At 42.2% G+C, this 21,334-nt stretch overlaps 1 protein-coding gene across 1 annotated transcript in view; it reads left to right on the forward strand.

The window, feature by feature from the left end:
* LOC138756592 (glucagon-like peptide 2 receptor) overlaps positions 1–21,334 on the forward strand; it is a 70,919-nt gene that overhangs the window by 34,511 nt on the left and 15,074 nt on the right. Inside the window, exons 8-11 of the mRNA XM_069923016.1 lie at positions 1,993–2,053; positions 7,005–7,074; positions 12,422–12,510; positions 19,024–19,162. Coding sequence (XP_069779117.1) covers positions 1,993–2,053; positions 7,005–7,074; positions 12,422–12,510; positions 19,024–19,162 — 359 coding nt within the window. The remainder of the gene's footprint in view (positions 1–1,992; positions 2,054–7,004; positions 7,075–12,421; positions 12,511–19,023; positions 19,163–21,334) is intronic.

A 21,334-nucleotide genomic window follows, 5' to 3' on the forward strand; every position in this document is an offset into this window, starting at 1 on the left:
ATCATTCCTCTATGGTTCCCACTCTGTCATTACTTCAGCAGCTGCCTCCACCTTTAACCCACTCCGCCTCCTCTCACCACTTCTCTCTTTTCTCCTTTTCCTTTGCCCGTCCTCCTCCCCTTTAATACCCTTTTCCTTAGTCCAGAAGTGGGGTTTCAACCCAAAACATTAACTGTTCATTTCCATGCTGCCTGACTCATCGAGTTTCTCCAGCAGTTTGTTATATGGGAGAACTGCTGGCATCAGCATTTTGAGATTGATCTTAATGTAGAGTAAATCTTTAAATCTGGTCCAAAAAGTTCAAATAATAGATCCATAAAGACAGAAAATGAGAAGACAACTTCTCGAATAGAAGTTACCTTTGGTAACTCAAGATTCATCTCCAACCACACACCACATGTTTCCTGCTGTTTAGGTATCGCTATCCTTGCCCTACTCTCAGAGTCGTGCGCTTCTATTACACGGTTTTTCTCCAGGCTTTTACAGGAATCTAGCTCTCACCTTCCAATGCTCGACAAGTCCAAAAACTTTTATGAGTCTTTTAATAAAGATGGACATGACTGGTAATACTCAGAAGGTCACGAAAAGAAAAAGAGTTAATGTTCCTGATCGATAACCTTTCACCAGATTTCAACAAATGTGGCCTGAGACTCTATCTATTTCCAGTGCTTTTTCCTTATATTTTGGAGTTATGTGCTTGTCCCATGACTTGCTTCCCTGATATGCTGTAAACCTATGCACATTGCAACCTACCAAGCTTTGATAACATTTAGATAACATACTTTGGCTTTCTGTCTATATATGAGAGCCATCCTTTTATCTTATCCTCTCTGTGCATAGCAGGGCCTTCTGCCAGAATTCCTTTTGCCATGCTCTATGTCTAAAATGAAATAAAAATAAATCCTTTGGTTTCACCCACACTTTACTGCCTCCTAAACTATTGAGGTTTCTCTCTTTCTCAAGTCTGGTGAAGGGCCCATCATCTGAAAGGTTAGCTGGTTCTCTTTCCACAGATGCAGCCTGACAGTTCATTTTTACATCAATTTCATTCTCTGTTTTATATCTAGTCACCTCAATTTTTTTTGTTATCCTTCTTGTATAAATCTGTCCTGCCAGGTAAATCCCACCCTCTTATTATCAGTAACTCGCTTCATAAACCAAGAAGCTGGATATGCTGGTTATTTTGACCCATCCTATCAGTTTTTTTTTAATCTTTACTCCACTCATCCCTTCCCCACCTTCTCTCCTGAAGAAAATGAGCTTAAAGTTCTCTTTGTTTCCCAGGTGTGTGTGTGTGTGTGTGTGTGTGTGTGTGTGTGTGTGTGTGCGTGTGTGTGTGCGAGTGCGTGCGTGTGTGTGCGTGCGCATGTGCGTGCGTGTGTGTGCATGTGTGTGCGTGCATGTGCATGTGCGCGTGCGTGTGCGTGTGCGTGTGCGCGCGCGTGTGTGTGCGTGTGCGTGCGCGTGTGTGCATGTGCGTGTGCGTGTGCGTGTGTGCGTGTGTGTGTGCGTGTGCGTGTGCGTGTGCGTGTGCGTGTGAGTGTGCGTGTGTGTGTGCGTGTGTGCGTGTGCTTGCGTGTGTGTGTGTGAATGCTCCCTGCCCTGCTGATTCTTTTCAACATTTTCTCCTTTTTTTGTCAATTGTGTGAGTTGTCCTTTAACTCTTGAGCTCTCTGAAAGCACACTTGCCTCGAAGTGGGCAAACATGTGCCCGCAGTTTGTTTATGGTAGGTGATGACCTGCTTGCCAAGTTCCATTGGAGAGGCTGGCCTCACTTTCCCATTGGTCAGTTCATGATAATGAATTTATAATCTCCATTTACAGCATTAGAAGACTTTTGCTTTGGTTCCCCCAGCCTTACATAGATCCTGATGTATCTGTCCAAAAAAAGTGCTCAACTTTGATTTGGATTGCTTCATACCTGGATCAAGAGGCCATAATGTAATCCAAATATAATCCTGCTCTAATGGAAAATAAAATTCTTTCTTTCAGTGTTCCCGCTATTGTTTGTCATACCTTGGACGATATCAAAGATTATCTATGAAAATGAATGGTAAGACTTTACCGAAAAAAATAATTAATGACTGCATTAAGATGATATTTTAAATGTTTAAAACAAATCCAACTTCCTAACATCATTATTGGATAGTATTCCAGAGAAACTTCCATTATGTGTGATGAGCCTTCCTTCATCTCAAGACTATTTCAACTTTGCTGCCCAATTTCATAAATATTATTCTCTCTTACAACCTTACACAGTATCCTGAGCTCAACGTTTGTTGTGCTTTCCAAACCAAATCAAGCTAACATTTTATTTGAAGTCCACAGTTATATCCAACTGGAAATGATTTATCTCGCAATGTCTCCCTCTTCCCACCTTTTCATTCTATTTCAATCAAGATTGATCACACGACTTCCTTGTTACTTTCAAGTTCTGTTTCTCCCTCAATCTTTCCTCCCTGTTAGGAGTTCTAAACAATGAAATCTCAATTTGGCATTCCTTAATCACTGATTTACATAGCACTAACTTTTATGCTTTTCAAATTTTCTACTGATTTACACACTGGGTTATAGCCTTAAATGTTCCTCAGTTTAAGAAATGGTAAATATATTGGATGGAGCAATTGCATTTTTTGGAGACATAAGACACAACAGATGCTGGAAACTGAAGCAAAAGTAAATCTATTGGAACTCAGTGGGACAAGCAACATTCATGGGAGAAAGAACCTGACATCTTAATGAGCCAAAACACCACCAGTTCTTTGTCTCCCATTGATGCTCTTCAACCTGTTGAGTTCTCCAGCAGATTCTATTTTGAATTTAAATTTTTATTTATTTTCAGGGTCTGGGCATCTCAGGGAAGGCTAGCCAATATTGCCTGTCATTAACTGCCCATGAGATAGGAATGCTGAGTCACCTTCTTGATCTGCTGTGGGCCTTCTGGTGAAGGTATTCCCACAGTACTGCTTGGGTTGCAAAATTGAGAAAGAGTTGATGAATGATCAACAAAATATTTCCATGTCAGGCTGGTACATGACTTGGAGGGGAGACTCCAGGCGGTGGTGTTCTTCAGCACCTGGTTCCTTGCCCTGGGTGATGAAAGTTTGAGGATTGGAAGCCGCTTTGTGAGTGACTGAAGTGACGGCAACTGCTGCTGTAGAAAGGACCATCCACAGGACCATAAGAGTAGCAGAGAGGATCACTGGAGTTTAAGGTGGGAAGGGCAGGTTGAGGACCACTGCTCTAGACCCAACTTTTACTGCTTGAGAAACATTGTCATTGGCCCATTTCCTTTGGAGTCATGAAACCCTGCACATAAGGAGTCAATTAAGTACAATTAAAACAGCGGTTTCAAACATTTTTTTCCACTCACATACCACCTTAAGCAATCCCTTACTAATCACAGAACACTTGTGGCATAGGGATTGTTTAAGGTGGTATGTGAGTGGAAAAAAAGTTTGAAAACCTTGGCTCTAAAGGGACTCTATTTTACTTTTTTTTTGCTGACTGGCAATTGCGAGGCAATTTCTGCTGATGGCAAATCATTGAATATTTTACGGCAGATTAAATGCAATTTTGTGTAAATATTACATGCCATTAAAATAATTAGAACCAATGTCTCAACGGAGCCAAGACAAAGGAGATGATTGTGGATTTCAGGAAGAAGAAAAACCACTACTCACAACATATCAATGGCTCAGCTGTAGAGAGATCGGGGAGGATCAAATTCCTTGGTGTCCATTTAAAGGATGAGCTATCCTGGACCCACAGCACCTCTTCATTATTCCGGAAGGTGCAGCAGTGCCTGCACTTTCTAAGGAGGATGAAGAGAGCAAGGCTACTGGCTACCATCCTAATAACGTTCTACAGAAGCACACTAGATGGTGTTTTGGCTAGCTGCAAAGCATCAAACTGCTGAGAAGATCACTGGGGTCTCTCTCCCCTCAACTGATGATATCTACAGGTGCTTAAGGAGAGCTTAGAGAACCAGCAAAGACCCTTAACCTCCAGCCCACAGTATCTTTGAGACACGACCTGCAAGGAAGAGGTATGGAAGCACAAAAAAACAGGACTGCCAGGCTGGAAAACAGCTGCTTATGCAGGCAGTAAAACAATCCTAGAATCCACTAAATTATTTTATATATATATATATATATATATATATATATATATACACACACACATAAATTTATTTATTTATTTATTTATTTTGGATCGCTATGTACGTTTATTGTTAGTGTGCGGGGTGCACTGTGTGTTTGTGTGTGTGTGAACTATGTCCCAGAGATACACTGTTTCGTCGAGTTCTATATGTACATATGACAAATAAATCTGAATTTGGTCCATTGGAAAACACAAGAGGAGTGGAGATGCCTATTTGGTTTACTTTTGTAAGAACTCTCTACCCTTTCAGCAGGTATGCAGCTCTGCTAAAAGAGTTTCATTTTAGATGCATTAGATGGGCACCACGGTTAGCACCAGCAATTGGGATCGTACCAGGGTTCGAATCTTGCACTGTCTGCAAGGAGTTTGTACGTTCTCCTTGTGTCTACGTGGGTTTTCTCCAGAGGCTCTGGTTTCCTTCCACCCTTCAAAACTTACTGGGGGAGGGTGTAGGGTTTTTTTTTAATTATTTTACTTATACATTTTAAACCACAGTAATAGTTGCATTACATTCAATGCAAAAAATAATTTCAAAAAATTATATATGTGGTTTATAACCCCACCACCGCACCCCCATCCCACCCTCCCACCTCCCCTTCCCAAACCTTGAAAGAAAGGAAAAAAAAGAACCATAAAATACCAAAGGAATAAAAAATTTATACCATAAAGTCTAGATTGGAGGTTACCAAGAAGCGAGGCCTTCAGAGAGTCTATGTGATATTTATCTCACAGTCTGTTAGTAATTTTCTCTAACGGTGTACAACTACAAAGTTCTGCATGCCATCTTTCCATACCTCGGTCTATTTCTGACTTCCATGATATTGCTATACATTTCTAATGCGATTAACACAAATTCAGTTTGAAATATTTAATTGTAATTTTGGTCTCATAAGCTTAATATTATTCAATAAAAATAACTTCGGGTACTGCGGGAATTTGACTCCCATAATTCATTCCAAAAAATTACCTACCACTAACCAAAAATGTTTAACTTTAGGGCAATGCCAAGTTGAATGCAAGGGGTTGTAGGTTAATGAGGTGTAAGTTGGGTGGCACGGACTCATGGGCCAAAATGGCCAGTTACCTTGCTGTATGTATGTCTAAATTTAAAATTGCACCCATAATGGCTACTGGAAGATGCATGAAGGTTGATTCCCTGGTAACTGTTAAGGTGGCGTGGCAAGCCTGAGGAGTTTCCAATAAGCAAAGAAAATGTAGATCAGGCAGAATTATGGAGGGAATTCTGATGCTCAGTCAGAGGCATCGGCTGGTTTCTCTCTTCATCTGTGTCGGTGGAGCAGAATTGCAGCTCCTGGAGCTGCTACCTTAAAAATCCTGTAAGCTGAGTTCAATCCTGACCACCCCAGTCCTAACTCTGTGAAATTTACATGTGCTCCTGTTGACAATGATGGTTTCTTCCACATAGTCTGATTCCTTCCCACATCCAAAATATGTGCGGCTTGGAGGTTAATTGGCTGATGTAATTGCCTGACTGTCGAAGAGTGATTGTATCAGAGGAACCCTGGGGAGAATAAAATAGGGTTGGGTAAGATTACAGAAGAATGGGAAGAATAAAATGGATTGGCGTGGGCTTAGATGCTGAAGGGTTGTTAAAGCTTCACATCAATTCACCTACCTTTATAACAACTCTGATGGCAGGTACTGGATGTGGATTCTGATCCTTCCAGGAGGATAGTTTCACAGGTGAAGCGAGTTGTTCCACCTCATTCTGTAAAGACTATGTCGCTGAGGGCGGTTGCTTAGCAGCGGGCTGATGACATCGCGATGATGCTGTCAGCCCATGACCCAGGAGCCACCACCAGGGCTCCCACAGTGAGTTGTGTGGGGTAGCATTCCATCCTCCCACCCCAAAATGTCCTCTTCCTGTTCCCTTCTGCCCTCTCTCCTTCAACAACAAGGCCGCCAAGACCGAGGAGCAGGGGGGCGATGGGGAGATGGAAAGAGAGAAATAGACATGCAAGGTGACTGGGGGTGGAGAGAGTCCAGCGAGGACAAGGGGAGTCAGAGGGTCAGAGGGTGAAGGAACCCAGGTGCTGAGCTCCACAGCCCGGGAGGAAGAAGGAGAGATGCTGAAGAGTGGAGACAGAGAAGCAGAGCCGGGGAGTCCGATGGATGAAAGAGGGGAGCGGAAAGCCATGCTCGGCGTGCTGGAGGGGCAGCATCGGGCAGAAGACCTGAAAGAAGGATCAATGTCCATCTTTGTTACCCATAATCCCCCACACAGCTGGAACTGCTCTGTGTTTCCTGTCATGGTGAATGGCAGTGGTACACCATCACTTGACCCCCACCTCCTTCAGCTCCGGAAGAAGACTCTTTATAAAAGCAATGCTGGAGCACCCTTATAGGCCTTCTCTATTAAGGTAAGTCCGCCTTTTTCTTTCCCCAAATGGAGCTGACCTCAATGCAGCATCACTCCATAAAAGCACCTTTGCCTCGAGATATTGACTCCTCAAGTACCTCCAGCATTTTCTGCTTTTACTTCAGATTTCCAGCAACTGCAGCTTATTTGATTTTTCACTTAACCTCGGAGGTAGCAGAGGCCTTTCAAACTTTCACTACGTGGCTTTTATCACCATATTCTTCCTCTCTCATAAAACAGAGAGTGAAACTGGTGTTCCGAGCAAAAAAAAGGATGTGTGAAGGTGCCTGGGGCTTCCACACTTGTGCATCAATACGAACAGAAGAGTAAAACTGTAAAAGCCTCATCAGAGGTTAAGATACATGGGGAGGAGAAAAAAGTAAACATCGTGAGGCAATGAATTTTTCTTCAAAACTGAGATGTTGTATTTAAAAGTTATAAATCTATTTTCATACATTAGGTGCTGGACAAGAAATCGTAACATGGGCATTTGGTGGATAATTAGAGGACCAGTGATATTTGCAATTACTGTAAGTATGGAAATCCTTTTGGTACAGTCACATTGAAAATAAATCAGCAATTTACATTGCTTAATTTCATTTTTTGATGAACGGTCAGTGTCTTAGTTTTCGATTCACCACCACCTTATCGGTCCTGTTACAAATTTGTTTCTGCAATCCTTCAGTCCGGCTGTGGAGAAAGCACCTTATTGATCTACCAATCACTTGGATGGAGAGATGTCCAAATCAGCCGCACGTAACTGCCATCTTATTGGGATCATTTGATCCTCATGTGTTGCTGGGGCAGATGTGGCTCATTTTATGGATCTGCTGCTACATGTATCATGAGAGGGCTTGAGAGAAGAAATTCATCATTATTAGTGGAGCCACCATTTCACATTGGTTGCCTTCACGTCCTTTTATGGATTTCCACTGGTCCACGGATTCAAATATGCAGAGATGAATGCAGTTTAAACATATGTTTAGCGACCTCCCACTACCCCACACTCCCCATCTCACGTTTAATTCACCTGAATAAACTGGGTGCAGAGGCTGTGAATGACAAAGCTACCTTCTCTGAATGGAGTGCCTATAATTGAGTGAAATATCCAAGAGTGCTTCTTGAAATCTCACCAAACAAAATTTAATTGAGGCAGCTACTAAAGCAGGAGACCAAAAGGTTATAAAATTCTACGGTACAAGTTAAATGGCTGTCATTTCTTGGGACATAGAACATAGAAAACTACAGCCTTGGGCCCACAGTGTAGTGCAGACCTAACAGCCTACTCTAATAGCTGCCCAGACTTTCTCATTCATTTTTATCTATCAATATCTCAAGGTCTTATATAGCTGCCACATTACATCAAGGCTCTTGAACTCAGTGCCATGGTTAATAATGGCCCATACATCATATGCCTTCTTTACAACACTATCAACTTGTGCAGTAGCTTTGAGTGTCCTATGTCTGCCCAGTCTTTCCATTAACATTGTATTCTGCCTTCAAATTTGACCTATCAAAATGAATCACTTCACAATTTTCTGGATTACATTCCATCTGCCACTTCTCAGTCCAGCTCTGCATCCTATCAATGGACCCTTTCAAACCGCCATGTGCACGGGGTTAACTGGGCAATTTGCACAGTTAGTGACCCAGGTACACGGCAATTGCAAGGGTCCAAATGGGTCAACCTGGTCAGAACCCAACCAGCTCCCTGACCTATCTTAGAGGTGGTCAGGGAACCCAATAAAACTTAGCCCGGGCGTCCTGCTCTGGCGGTTTGAAAGGGAAAATTGTTAACCCAGTTACTTAGATGACACCAACACTTGCATGTGTGCACCACAGGGAAACCTCTATCTGGTGCCCTGGCATCGAGGGGAGGGGGGCCAATCAGGGGAAGAATGATTGCTGCCACGAACGCCACTCCAGTTCACAGCGACAGCTCAATGAGGGAGAGCGGGATCAATGGCCGTCTTCCTTACCCATAATCTCTCACACCGCTGGAATCGCTCAGGCGCTGGCAGAGCAGCACATCCTGAGTGGTATGTCATGGCAGAAACTGCTTCCTCCCCCCCACCCGTTCACGGCAGCGGGGGAGACAACTGATAGGGGATGGGGAGTTGCAACTGATGGTGAAGGAGGGGGTTACCATGATGAAGGGCTTCATTCAGGGTGGCAGTTAAACTGGAGATATAACCAAACCCTTAAGTTACTAATACTAGTACTGTATTTAGAACACAGGGTTTCAAGGTGTCAAAAGCAAAGGTGAAACAGTTTTGATAATGCCATTAACCAATGCTTCAGGAATACAGAGATGCGCGGTACATTTTGGGCAACTACTGCTTTTGGTTATCAAATCCTGAAAAGAACTAAGTTTTCTTAAGCTGTTTCTGCCTCAAAACTGCATTAAAAGCTCAAGATGCACAAGCTGTTGCAGAAATGGAAGCAACTGATTAAATATCACAGATAGAGTGATGGTATATTGCTTAGTTCACCCCCAATAATAGTGACGTGTGTGCTTTATGATGCCGTCAGCACATTGTATGTTACTTCCAAAAATAAAGTACTGACTGACGCCAGTACTTCTGGTGAGTGCGCGGAGTTTCACTCACCGCATCACCATGGGGATGGGATCCCCCTTAAATCGCCCCGTTGGTGATTTATCAGGCAGGTCAGGCTGTTATCCTGCACCCACGAGCCAGCAATCGCACCAGGGTCCCGGGAGGGCGACCCAGGTGCTGCAATTTGAAAGCACCTACTGTCCCTCTGTAACCTCTGGCAACCCTGTAGACTATTCACATCATCACCTACCTTTGTGTCATCCATCAACTTCCTAACCCTTTCGCATTCTGGTCCAGGTCATTTATAAAAATTACAAAGAGACTATGTCCCAGAACAGATCCCCACAATACATAACTGGTCTCCAACCCCCACGTAGAATATGAATCATCTCCATCCACCCTCTGCCTTCTCCGGGCAAATGAATACTGTATCAACAAAGCATGGCCTCCTTACTTTCTGAATAAGCCTTGCACGAGAACCTTATCAAATACCTTACATCCACCACTCTATCTCCATCAGTGTGCTTTGTTACATCCCCAAATAATTCAATCAGGCTCCAGAGATGACCTTCCCCTGGCAAAGTCATGCCAACTATCGCTAATCAGATGATGTCTTTCTTAATTCTTGTAAATCCTATCTCTTAGGATCTTCTTCAACAGCTTGCCCACCACTGAAGTAGAACTCACTGGTCTATAATTTCCTGGGTTATTTCTACTCTCTTTCTTGAACATGGGAACAACATTTGCAAAGCTCCAATCCTCTGGTACTTCTGCCTCCAGTGACAATGCAAAGATCATCGCCAGTGACTCAGCAATCTCCTCCCTCACTTCACCCAGTAGCCTTGAGTAAATCTCGCCTGGTGCTGATGACTTACCTAACTTTGTGTTCAGATGCCTATCGACATTTTTCCATACCTCGATGAGGGGCTCAAACTCGAAACATTGGTTATGTATCTTTATCTTTGCTATTTGACCTGCTGAGTTTCTCCACCATTGCATTTTTACTTCAAGTCTGCAGACTTTCGTGTTTTACTTTTTTATCCTAACCTTGCTTTTCAAAAGCTCCAACATGTCCTCTTTTTTAATCTCATAAGATACCTTAAGATTTTTTTTGTAGTTATGGTCTTGCTCTGAACAAGTGGTAATATCATATACAATCTCATTTACATTTTTGCCATTTTTTATTAAGATCAAGCATTTTAACAAAAAGCTATTTAACAATACATCTCTTTAAAGTACACTTGTAGCAAGCGACCCGCGAACCGAGTCATGACCCGGCTCACAAAGTGGCCGGTGAATGCGGCGATCATGTGGGTCCCACAGGGATCAATGGCCGTCGTCCCACGTGACCTCCCACATGGTGGGAAGCAGCGGGCAACTGCGGGAACGCCGGGCAGTCAGAGGCCGGTGCTGAGATGACACCACTCCTGTCGTCAGAGGCAGGGAGTAAATGTAAACATAGCTGGCAGAGCAATAAATCAGTCTTCGACCTCTACGCGACTGTTGGTGTGCCTCGTTCTTACTCCACATTTTGCGTAGCGTTCCCGCTACATACGGTTAATATTTTAGTTCATGCCCCACAACCACTAGCCAAAAATATCTACTATTTCGAAGAAGCTTAAGAAATTAAATAAATACAATCCTAATATTTTACCTTCATAAACATGATTCATAATTACCAATAACCAATAGGTGATATGAAAATTCTCATTTTATACAATTAAAGGACACATCTACTAAGAACTGAACCAGTGAAAAAGAAGATTGCTTCAGAAATATTGCAAAACCCAATTAATAATGGAAATCACTACCGATTTATCTTCAGGAGAAATGTTAACTCCCAAGCAGTGCATTTTCTTGGAAAGTGTTTGAAGAGACCTGGTTCATTTTAATGGCCAGGCATCACTGGATTTCAGCAGGTGAAATGGTGCTGACATGTTGAGGGCATCCAATTCATACAAGTCATTTGGTTAATGATGGGAATTACTGATGTTTCAAGAGGGAAGCATGGGGGCAGTGGTCCACACTTTAAGTAGACCACTAAAAAGTGTACTCTATGCAAGAAGAATGATTCACTGGGTTGTTAAAATAATGTTGCGATTCTCTCTAAATGACAGAGCAAGCATAGTGAATAAGGTGACAGTCTCAGCTGCACAAACAAGGCAATAGAAAGTGTTCCCCCTTTATATTTCACATGACAATTAGTATTTGAATTTCAGGGTGGCCTGGTTAGCATAGGAGTGCCATGGTTAGTGTGGCAGTTAGTGCAGTGATCAGGTGTTGACTGTAAGGAGTTTATACGTTCTCCCCGTGTCTGCGTGTGTTTTTTTTTCCAGGTGCTTCAGTTTCCTCCAACCCTTCAAAACACATGAGAGTTTTGTAGGTTAATTAGCTTATTTGGGCTCGTCGGCCGGAAGCGTCTGTTACAGCGGTGCGTGTATAAAATTTAAAAATCAATATGCTTATGTGTTTCAGTCCACTTTAAGTCACTCTCACAACTGCCAACATCCTTCAGCTCTTCAAAGTTGAAGTTATTTCTGTCATGTGACTGTGACTAATTCTCAGAGAGCTGAATCCAGAAATAATGATGGGTATTAGCTGCAGAATTATATTTACACACAGTTATACTGTGTTTAAACGGTATAAGAATTAGAGGCACTTAAAATTGCAAAGGCAATAAAAGCACTAAATATTTGTGCAATTTACAATGAGTTGTCTTGGTTAATAGGGAGTATGACCTCACAGGCAAAGACTGTGGCTTTGAGCTCCAATTAAAGAAGTGTGTCCCGGTATGTGCTTTCTTTAAAGCAATATGCTGCATTTGGCTGACACTGCCTCAGCTGAACGTTAAATATTCCACCTCACTATTCCAGGAAGAGCAAATTCCTCTGTATCTTGACCAATATTCCTCCCTCAACAAACATCAGGTAAAAGACAATGTGGTCTGTGTGGTGATACAACCACCAGCCTACTGCAGGAGGTAATCTCTGTATCTGCAGAAGGACCACATAAGGGGATGACTCCACCTGGCCGGCTGTCAATCAGCCGACCTGAACATAGACCTGAGCCGGCCCCTCCTGAGGGAGCCACCAAAGCATGAACTGGTGTTCTGACTTTTGCCTGAATAAAGCCTGTTGTACAGTCTTTTGTGCCTGCTGGCTGCTTCCTCAGCACGCCACAGTCTGCTAATTAACAGTGGCTGCCTCATTTCTCCACACTATACTGTCACTGCAGGAACTTGCAGAAACAAATTTTAACAGGATCAATAAGTCAACTTTAATGAAATGCATTGTCATTTTTTTGCTTCTTTTTATGACAGATGAATTTCTATATCTTCATAAAGATCTTGAAAACCTTGCTTTCCAAACTTAAAGCCCAACAAAAGCGTTTCAGTGATTACAAATACAGGTACCATGATTTCTTATACATGCTTTGCCGCATTTATAATAAAAATCTGAGATGATAACATTGCAAGTACAATTAATAATCTATTAAATCAACAACATTTATTTGTTTCTCTTCTCCTTACCTCATTAAGATGATGCCTTTCATTGGACTCTCAAGAACCAGCTACCTTTTTGATCAAGTACCGATCATTGCGTATCGGCTATCCACAGGGTCGGCGCCAGGACAGGTCTTAGTGGGGGGCATTAGGGTAATGGTGGGGGGGGGGAGATAAACTGACTTTTGAAAACTCACTCAGCGGGTGGGAGTGGTCGGGGTGATGGTGGTGTCTACCTTCCTACCATGAACGTCCTCCATGCAGCACTGGTGCCAGCACCTTCCCCCTTCCTACCCCGTCCGCTGTCCCCTCCCCATCCCCTGTCCACCATCCCTTCCCCTTCCTCCTCCCACTCCCCCTTCCCATCCTCCTCTAACATAACAGACAAGCATGCTACTTATATTGCAGACTACAGTTGCAACACGCTATTGATGTTAGACAGTTGTGACTCTAGGCTACGAGGGCGGGAAATGGCTGTGAGTGGGTGGGGGGGTGATGGCCGCGAGCAGGTTGGGGGGGTCAAAATACCTTGTTCGGGAGTCAATGCCTGCGAATGCCCCCTCGGCACGACTCTGACTATCAATCAAACAATGGAAGGGGAAGGTCATTCTGTCATCAGTCAATAACAACATGTCTATCATCAAAATGGGTTTAGAGGGTAGCAAGGAGAGCAGCATTATTTCTACTTTTTCATGCTGAAGATTGAAAATTGCAATTGAAATAATGAAATTCACTTGGACTCACACCGATTTAAATCTAGGACCATCACAGAATCAGGGAAAAAATTTACTATGTCAAAGGGGACTACTCAACCCATTTTATCTGAATTAGTTGAAATGGAGCTACCTTCTTAATATAGGTAATATAGGCCTGCAGATCATAGATTTCCTGTAATTTCAATATCAAGTGTGTTGTTGCATGTACCAAGGTATAGTGAAAATGTTTGCTGTGTGAGCAGTCCAGCTATTGAACCCATACATAATACTAGAGAATGTAGGGTTACAGAGAGAGATCAGTTAGAATGGAATAATATTGCGGGTGTTGGAGTGGGGTGGATGGAAGAGTTGAGCAATTGAAGAATGTGTGAGGAGAAGATCAGCGGGAAGCAGCTCACAATATGGCGCTATCTTGAATCGAGTACCCATGGAGAGTTTAAATGTGCTGATGGTTTCGGCATGTGCCACCCCCTCCTTTCTGGCTGAAAATAAACAATTCCACATCTCTGTCTCATCCTTCTCCCAATAATTTATTCCATGTGTTTTGGTGCTTGTCACCTCTCCTACCCTCCCTACCACCCCACCAAGAAACAAATCCCTCCTCTTTACCTCCCGTTCTGTAATAAAGAAAACAGGTGAATCGAATCTTGCCTCATAACAACTATTTTAAGTCCTGCCACCATCTGTGACCTTCTTCTCTGCCCCGCCGCAGTTCAATCTCATCCCTCCTGAAATGTCCTGGTTATGACTGTATGCAGTATTCCCATTGTTCCAGCTCTTGCCTCCAGCTCTTACATTCAATGCCTTACTAATAAAGGAATGCATTCCATGTGTGTTCATTGACCTGTTCCCATGCTGTGTCTTTCTGAAGGCCTTGTTCTACACTGCAGTAAATTCCCTTCACCAGTTTTTGGTCCTACTTATTGGACCATGTTTAACCTTTTACCATCTAACATTCCTTTAACGCAGCCGTTAAAAGACAGGAATTAACCACCTTTTAACCATTTCATGTACCTGTGTAAACGGAATGAATGCAGAATAGGGAGTCATTTTCACCCCAGGTATTACCCGCCAAGGTTGGCAGTATCTGAGCCGATGTGTTTGCCAGTGACTCCTGCCTAAAAGGCTCACTGACCCGACTTTTCTTCAGTGTGAATGACCCGAGCTGGCTTTAAAGACGGGTCGTTCTCATGCCAATTAAGTGGGATCACTGTGTAAAAGGGACATAAATCTTTCCTGCTTACCATCTATTCAATGAGTACACTTGTAATAATGCCCAAAATACCTTAATCTGCTAGGCAATGGTTAAAGCATTGAGTAAAACACTTCTAATTTGGACCTGAAATATCTCAAGCATCATGCCTAACATACTACTGACTGTTAAATTACCCAACCCTAAAACATCATGCAACAAAACATTTAGAATGGGCATAAACAGTTCTTCTGCTTCATACATTAATTGTCCTGTGCTGTGTATATGATATGATTGATTCATACTTTGTAATATTCTCTCCGTTTGGGAATATGTTGGACTCAGAGAAAGCTTGCAGCTGCTTTGATGAATTGGATGCCAGATACTGGGAAATATCAAAGGCAGGATTGCATTACAAAGCAGGGCTCCAAAAAGATGCCTTTTTATTTTTCCAATTTAACCTTGTACGGCCTGAGTGTCAGGATCAACTCAGATACTACCTGCTGAAATTTGCGAAGGGTTTGGTCATGATAAATCTCAGGAAGAGCAAATTCAGTCAGACCTCCTGGCTCTTTCACTTTTAGGAAAAAAATACACCAAAGCAATGCACTGCAGCATTGGCCCTCGTGTCTGACCTCAGAATCTAATTCTCATGAGCGTCTAATTACAACATATGGCATTGTACCCCAGCAATGTGTCAACTAGCTCAGGACGTAGCAAGAGGGAAAGAAACATTCTCAGGCCTTGCTGTTCATAAATTAAAAGGTGAATATTTAATTCATCATTCATATACATAAAGAACATTTTATAAAAGGTATGAAAAAAGCATAAACTGAATTACAGAGAAATTCAACATTTCTGCCTGGTTATTTTGCATTGCCATTTTGTTTTTTGTGTTTGAATTTTATTACTTCCTTATGACATAGGAAGCCATTTCAGTGTGAGAAAATCTCCCTGTGAAGCACCGTGGAGAAGAGGAAAGTCTAAGCTAGCAGTGTCATAAAAATATAAAGTTCAGAAATAGACCTGTCAGACCACCACATCTTTTGCTCAACTATACTCGACCAACTTGCCCACAACAAGACTGTGTCTTTGCCTATTTAAGTGTCTGTATAAATGTCTCTTAACCATAATGATTGTATCTGATTCCATCACCTCCTCCAGCAGCAAATTCCAGAAACCAACGTTTCCTTTAAATCACCATTAAGGCTCCTTCCTTTCACCTTGACGGTGTGTCCTCTTGTATTTGACACTCATACACTGGAGGCAGGTAAGCTGTTCCCAATATTGAGTTGCCTTCATGCAATAGGCTCCGGTGGGACAGAGTTTGATAACTACATCCAAAACAGATTTTTAGATGATGTGTCAGGGCAGTGCTTGGTCTTATTTTTGGAAATGAAATTGGACTAGTGATGGAAATATTGGTAGGGGAGCACTTTGGGAACAATGACCATAATTCAGTAAGTTTCAAGGTAGTTATGGAAAGGGATAAAGTTGGTCCTCAAGTTAATGACCTGAACTGGGAAAAGCTGATTTCAACAGCTCGGAGAGGGCATGGTGAAGTAGCTTGAGAGCAGATTAAGGTCAGAGGGAATTAGGATGAGTTCAGAGCTATGTTCCTTTGCAATAAGCAAAGATTTAGCAAAATTACGGAATGCGAGATGATAAAGAACATTGAGGTTTAGTCATTTCAATAAAAGTACAGGTACTTCCCGACTTTCAACCTATGTGACTTATGTCCATCCACAGATACAACCGAACACTTTTGAAAACTAAAATAAAGAAAAAAATATAAAACTTGCACGATTACAGTGAAAATCGGCCTATCTATGGAAAATAATGCCTCTCGCAAAAGGTTGGCAGTGGTGGCAAACTTTGCTCAAGAATTGGGTGGTAGCCAACCTCTTGCGAGCACTGCCCTTGGTGGCCACCATGGACTTGAGATATTCAACTGCATTGTAATCCTTTAGAGTATCCAGTTTTTTCCTGGTTCTGTTGCTCAATATTCCGACAGTCAGATGGATTTTAGAGGCCAGTAGAGTCACCAGGTTGCTCCAGGTTCGCAGCAACAGAGAGAATGAGAAGGATTTGGTCATAGAGAATGGAAGGAAATCGATTGTTTTACTCTTCAGTGTCACTCCGTGAACAGAACACGGATGTATGTCTGGGAGTACCTTAAACAAATGTAGGCAACAAGGATCAAGGAAGTCTCTTAAGGAATATAGCGTGCAAGAGAGAACTTAAGAAAGAAATAGGGTTCAAAATGAAAGGCCATAAAATAACGGCAATATTATTGATGAAAATTTCAGGACATTCCATTAGTATATTAGAAGTAAGAGTGTTCTGTAGATGGGGAAAGAATACATCCCTTCAGGAATAAAGGAATGGAGCCAGGCAATGTGGTTCGGATCCTAAATAAATATCTCTCATCTGGATTAAGAGAAAGACGCGGGAGATAGTGAGTTGAGGAAGGAGCACGTGGACAATCTGGAGCAGGTGATCATTGAGAAGGAGGAAGTGTTAGATGTCATGGAATGCATAAGGGTTGATAAATCCCTCAGGCCAAATAAGAAGCAATGAACGAGAGAGCAGAAGCCCTGACCCAGATTTTTGCATGTTCTTTAGCCACAGCTGAGATGTCAGAAAAGTGGATGATAACTAAAATTCTTCAATTATCTAAAAAGGTCTGCATGAAAAAGCCAGGTAACTACAGGCCAGAAAGCTTTACATCAGTGGTTGGGATATTATTGAAGAAAATTCCAAGGGGAAAGATTTACGTTCATTTGGAAGAGCAGAGACTAATCACAGCTTATTGGTATGGCTTGGTGAGGGGGGGGAGTTCCTGTCTTACTAATGTGATCGAGTTTTATGAAAAGGTCATTGAGAAGATTGATGAAAGTGCATTGTCTGTGTAGACTTCCATAAGGCACTTAATATTGTCAGCTGGTCCAGAAGGTTAAAGTAGATGGGACCCAAGGCAAATTGGCTAACTGGATCCAACTCGTGAATGGAGCAGAGAGTCACAGTGGAAGAATGCTTTTCCAATTGAAACCAGTGCTGTACAACAGAGATCACTATTAGGTCCCTTGTTTGTTGTGATGTATATTAATGACTTGGATGTATGTTTGCACATGTGTAGGTGTTCAGGAGAACAAAGATTATCTAAGGCTACTGTAGAATATAAATCAGATGGAAAGTTAGGTGGAGATTTGGCAGATGGAATTTCATCCCAATGATGCATAGTGAGAAATCATTCTGGGGATGGGACACACACAGTAAATGTCGCTGAATGGAGAGACCTTAGGGTTCAAGTCCATTGTTCCCTGAAAAATCTTAACACAGGTTGGTAAAGAAGGTATTTAATTTAATTCAGGCATACATCACAATAACATGAGCTCTTGCTGCCCAATTGACCAACAACGCCGGTACATTTTTGAAGGGTGGGAGGAAACCCATGCAGACATGGGAAGAATGTACCCAATCTTTACAGACAGTGCTGGAACAATGTCACACTAACTGCTACACTAACTGTGTCACCTTGGTATAGGGAATGTTTCAGGACATAGAATATTAAATTTAGGTCATTGTGCTACAACTTTACAAGACAATGTTTAGACCACACGGAGCATTGTTGGAAGTTCTGATCACTAGACTATTGGAAGGATGTGGTTGTGTTGAAGAGAGTGGAGAGAAGATACACCAGTTATTGCCTGGATTGGAGGTCTTTAGTTATGGGGAGAGATTGGATAGGGTCTATTTTGTTGAAGGAGACTGTGGGATGATCTGATAGAGATAAATATAAAACTTCAGAACCTTCTTTTCCATGGTAAGGGTATCAAAAGAAGGGTTAAGTGTAAAGTAAAAGGGAGCAGTCTTAAAGGTGAGTTAAGAGGAACATTTTTCTCACAGTGGAACTTACTGACAGAGGAGCTGGTGGAGTCAGATACAATCACTACATTTAAGAGACATTTACATAGACACTTAAATGGTCAAGGCATAGAAGAATATATATAGTCCAAATGCATGCAAATGAGTGAGGTTAGATGGACAAAAAGTCTAATGATCCATTTCTGTTCTGTACAACAAAATGGCTCTGACTCAACTTTATAACTCTTTCAAAATTCTACCGATAGCCAACACATGAGAAATAATTGTCAGTGGCCACTTAGTCTATCAACTTTCACCTCTTTGGGTTATGGGAGGCATCTGGAGCACCCAAGGGAAGTTGGCGCAGTCACAGGCAGAATGGGGAGACTCCACACCAACAATTCTAGAGGTCAGGATTGAACCCAAATTTCTGGAGCTCTGAGACAGCAACGTACTAAGTCTGTGGCTACACTACCCTGTACTCAATACCATCAATGACTCAGGAGAGCATTTTAACAGGTCTACAAATGGGCCTGGACAATAGCTCTATCGATTATCAACAAGGCAGCAATTAATCAGAATGTGCTGTTAATTGTGAAGTCAGATCCATCCCAAGATAATCTCTGTTTTTTTTAATGATTTAGATTGACAAGATCAACTCTTGTGCTGATACCATTGCTTGGGGTCCATGAATTTGTCTTCACCTTCCTGCTCGATGAACATGTACAGGGCATACTGCTGCACATCCGACTCTTCCTTCAATTAGCAATCAGCTCATTCCAGGTACGAGAAATACTTTGCAAAAAGAGTTTGGATATTTAAGCTTGCATTCTTTATCTGATATTTTGAGAGGAGACGAGCTATTTAATTCCACTCCTGAGCTCTTATGTTGAACAGTAATTTCTACAAGTAAACAGGACCTTTGGCCTACCCAAACCACATCGAGCCCTCATTTTTACATGAATGCTACCCAGCCCCATTCTCCCCACTTTGCCATTACAACCCCTCCCCAGAGTCTCCCACTCATTTACACAGAAGGGGCAATTTGCAGTGGTTACTCACCAGCCTGCACATTTTTGTGGTATGAGAGGAAACTGGAGTACTCAGATGAAAGTGCAAGTTCCACACCAGCAGCACTACAGGTCAGGATTGAACCCACATCACTGAATCTGTGAGCCAGGTGTTCCACAAGCTGTGCCCACTGGGTCATCTGAAGCTGAGCTTAATAATTTTGGCTTTAAGGATCCACAGGCAAGATATTCTGATTGCCCCTGATTTCAAAAAGTGGAACCTTCTTCTTGAATACTGAGGCTTGTATGATGCATCTGCTCCTTTAGTGTGGGTTAGTGGGTATTCCAGGATTTTGACTCCCTATAATGAAGCAACAGTATTATATTTCCAAGATCAGATCATGCAAGAGTTCAACATGGAAGTGAGGGCTGGCTGCACCTGTCCTCCTTCCCTGTCTAGCTGGTGTAGATGTGAGATTGGGATGAGTGACAGAAGCCACCATGAGTCCCTGCAAGGTATTGGTTAGAGTCATAGGATAAAAGAGAAAGTGGGCACCTGCAATATTCTCAAAAGTGAGGTCTGAGTGTCCCTGCAGGGTGGTGGTGTCCTGATGCATCCATGTCACTCCTCTAGCTAGTGGAAATTCCAAGTGCAACCATGGGAAGCTCTGAAAATGCAAGCAATAAAATCGGTCATAAATAGGGAAATAATGAGCATGAAATCAGCTAACTCTGTTAAAATCCAACACATGCGTTACACGTATCCATTGGGGAGGAAAGCAGTCATCCTTAGCAATCCTCTGCTTAAACCTTGTGCCCAAACACCAAGAAGAACCACCAAAAAAGTCTTCTAAATGTCAGCAATCTACACAGCCTTAATAAACTGGTACAATCTTCATGCTGTAAAATTACTTTATAGTAAAATCTCTTTTTAAAAAAATCAGAAGGGGTCTGAGGGGGAAAAATGCATCCAGAGGTAGTTGTAATCTGGGACACACTGCTTGAGAAAATGCAAGGCATTTTGTTGATGACAAGCTACTGCAGCAAACTTGCATTGATGGAGGATACACTGTGTACTTGGGGTGGTGGATGTGTAAAAGAATATTGAACAAGAGGTTCTTGCTGTGTGTGTATGCTAGTGAGGATTCAATAGCTTTGCAGATACGAGCAAGGCTGCATAAATTCAAGGTCTCATGTTACGCCTGAAAACAATTCGACAAGGTCATGGCAATTAGACAAATATAGCATAACTGGAGTCAAGCAAGATTAGCCTATCTAAAAATGTTGAGATTGTATGTCTAAAGACACCACAAGGATATATGGAACAAAAAGAGGAAAAAAACCAACTGCAAGAAATATGTAAAACTGCACGTAGCACTCATCTAGAGGACTATATAAGATGAACTAAAACACTGTATGAATGGAGTGAGGCTCAGTGCAGGGAATGAGTGACACTGTCTACCCATTCTTTGTAACCTTTATTTCCGCTAGCGTAACACAATAAAGTTGGTTCTGCTTTGTTTTTTTAAATTGCTGCACAGGTCAACTTTAACAGATGGGGTAAGCGGGTTACTTTTCCCTGCTTGGTGTCCAGCTTCCTGAGTGCTTGAAGACTATTGAAGAGCTTTCCATCTCACTCCCAACTTGTGTTTTAATGGTGGTGATAGGTGTGAGCAGGTGAATCCTGGATGCAGGACAGTCTGCTTTTAACCACTCTTCTAGCCATCGTGTTTATATAGCTGGCCCAGATAGGATTCTATATAAAGGTGACTTCTGAGATGTTGATGGCTGGGATATTTGGAGATAGTTATGTGATTGAAAGTGAAGGTGGGAATAAGCTCATGAAAAATTGGATTGGAATATTAAGGCTCTGAAGTTGTCATTTTAATTTATTGTGGCATGAAACTTCTCAATGAACAATTCAAATTTGATGGTACATAAATGA

This window comes from Narcine bancroftii, chromosome 3 (genome assembly GCF_036971445.1).
Source record: "Narcine bancroftii isolate sNarBan1 chromosome 3, sNarBan1.hap1, whole genome shotgun sequence".
Lineage (NCBI taxonomy): Eukaryota > Metazoa > Chordata > Chondrichthyes > Torpediniformes > Narcinidae > Narcine > Narcine bancroftii.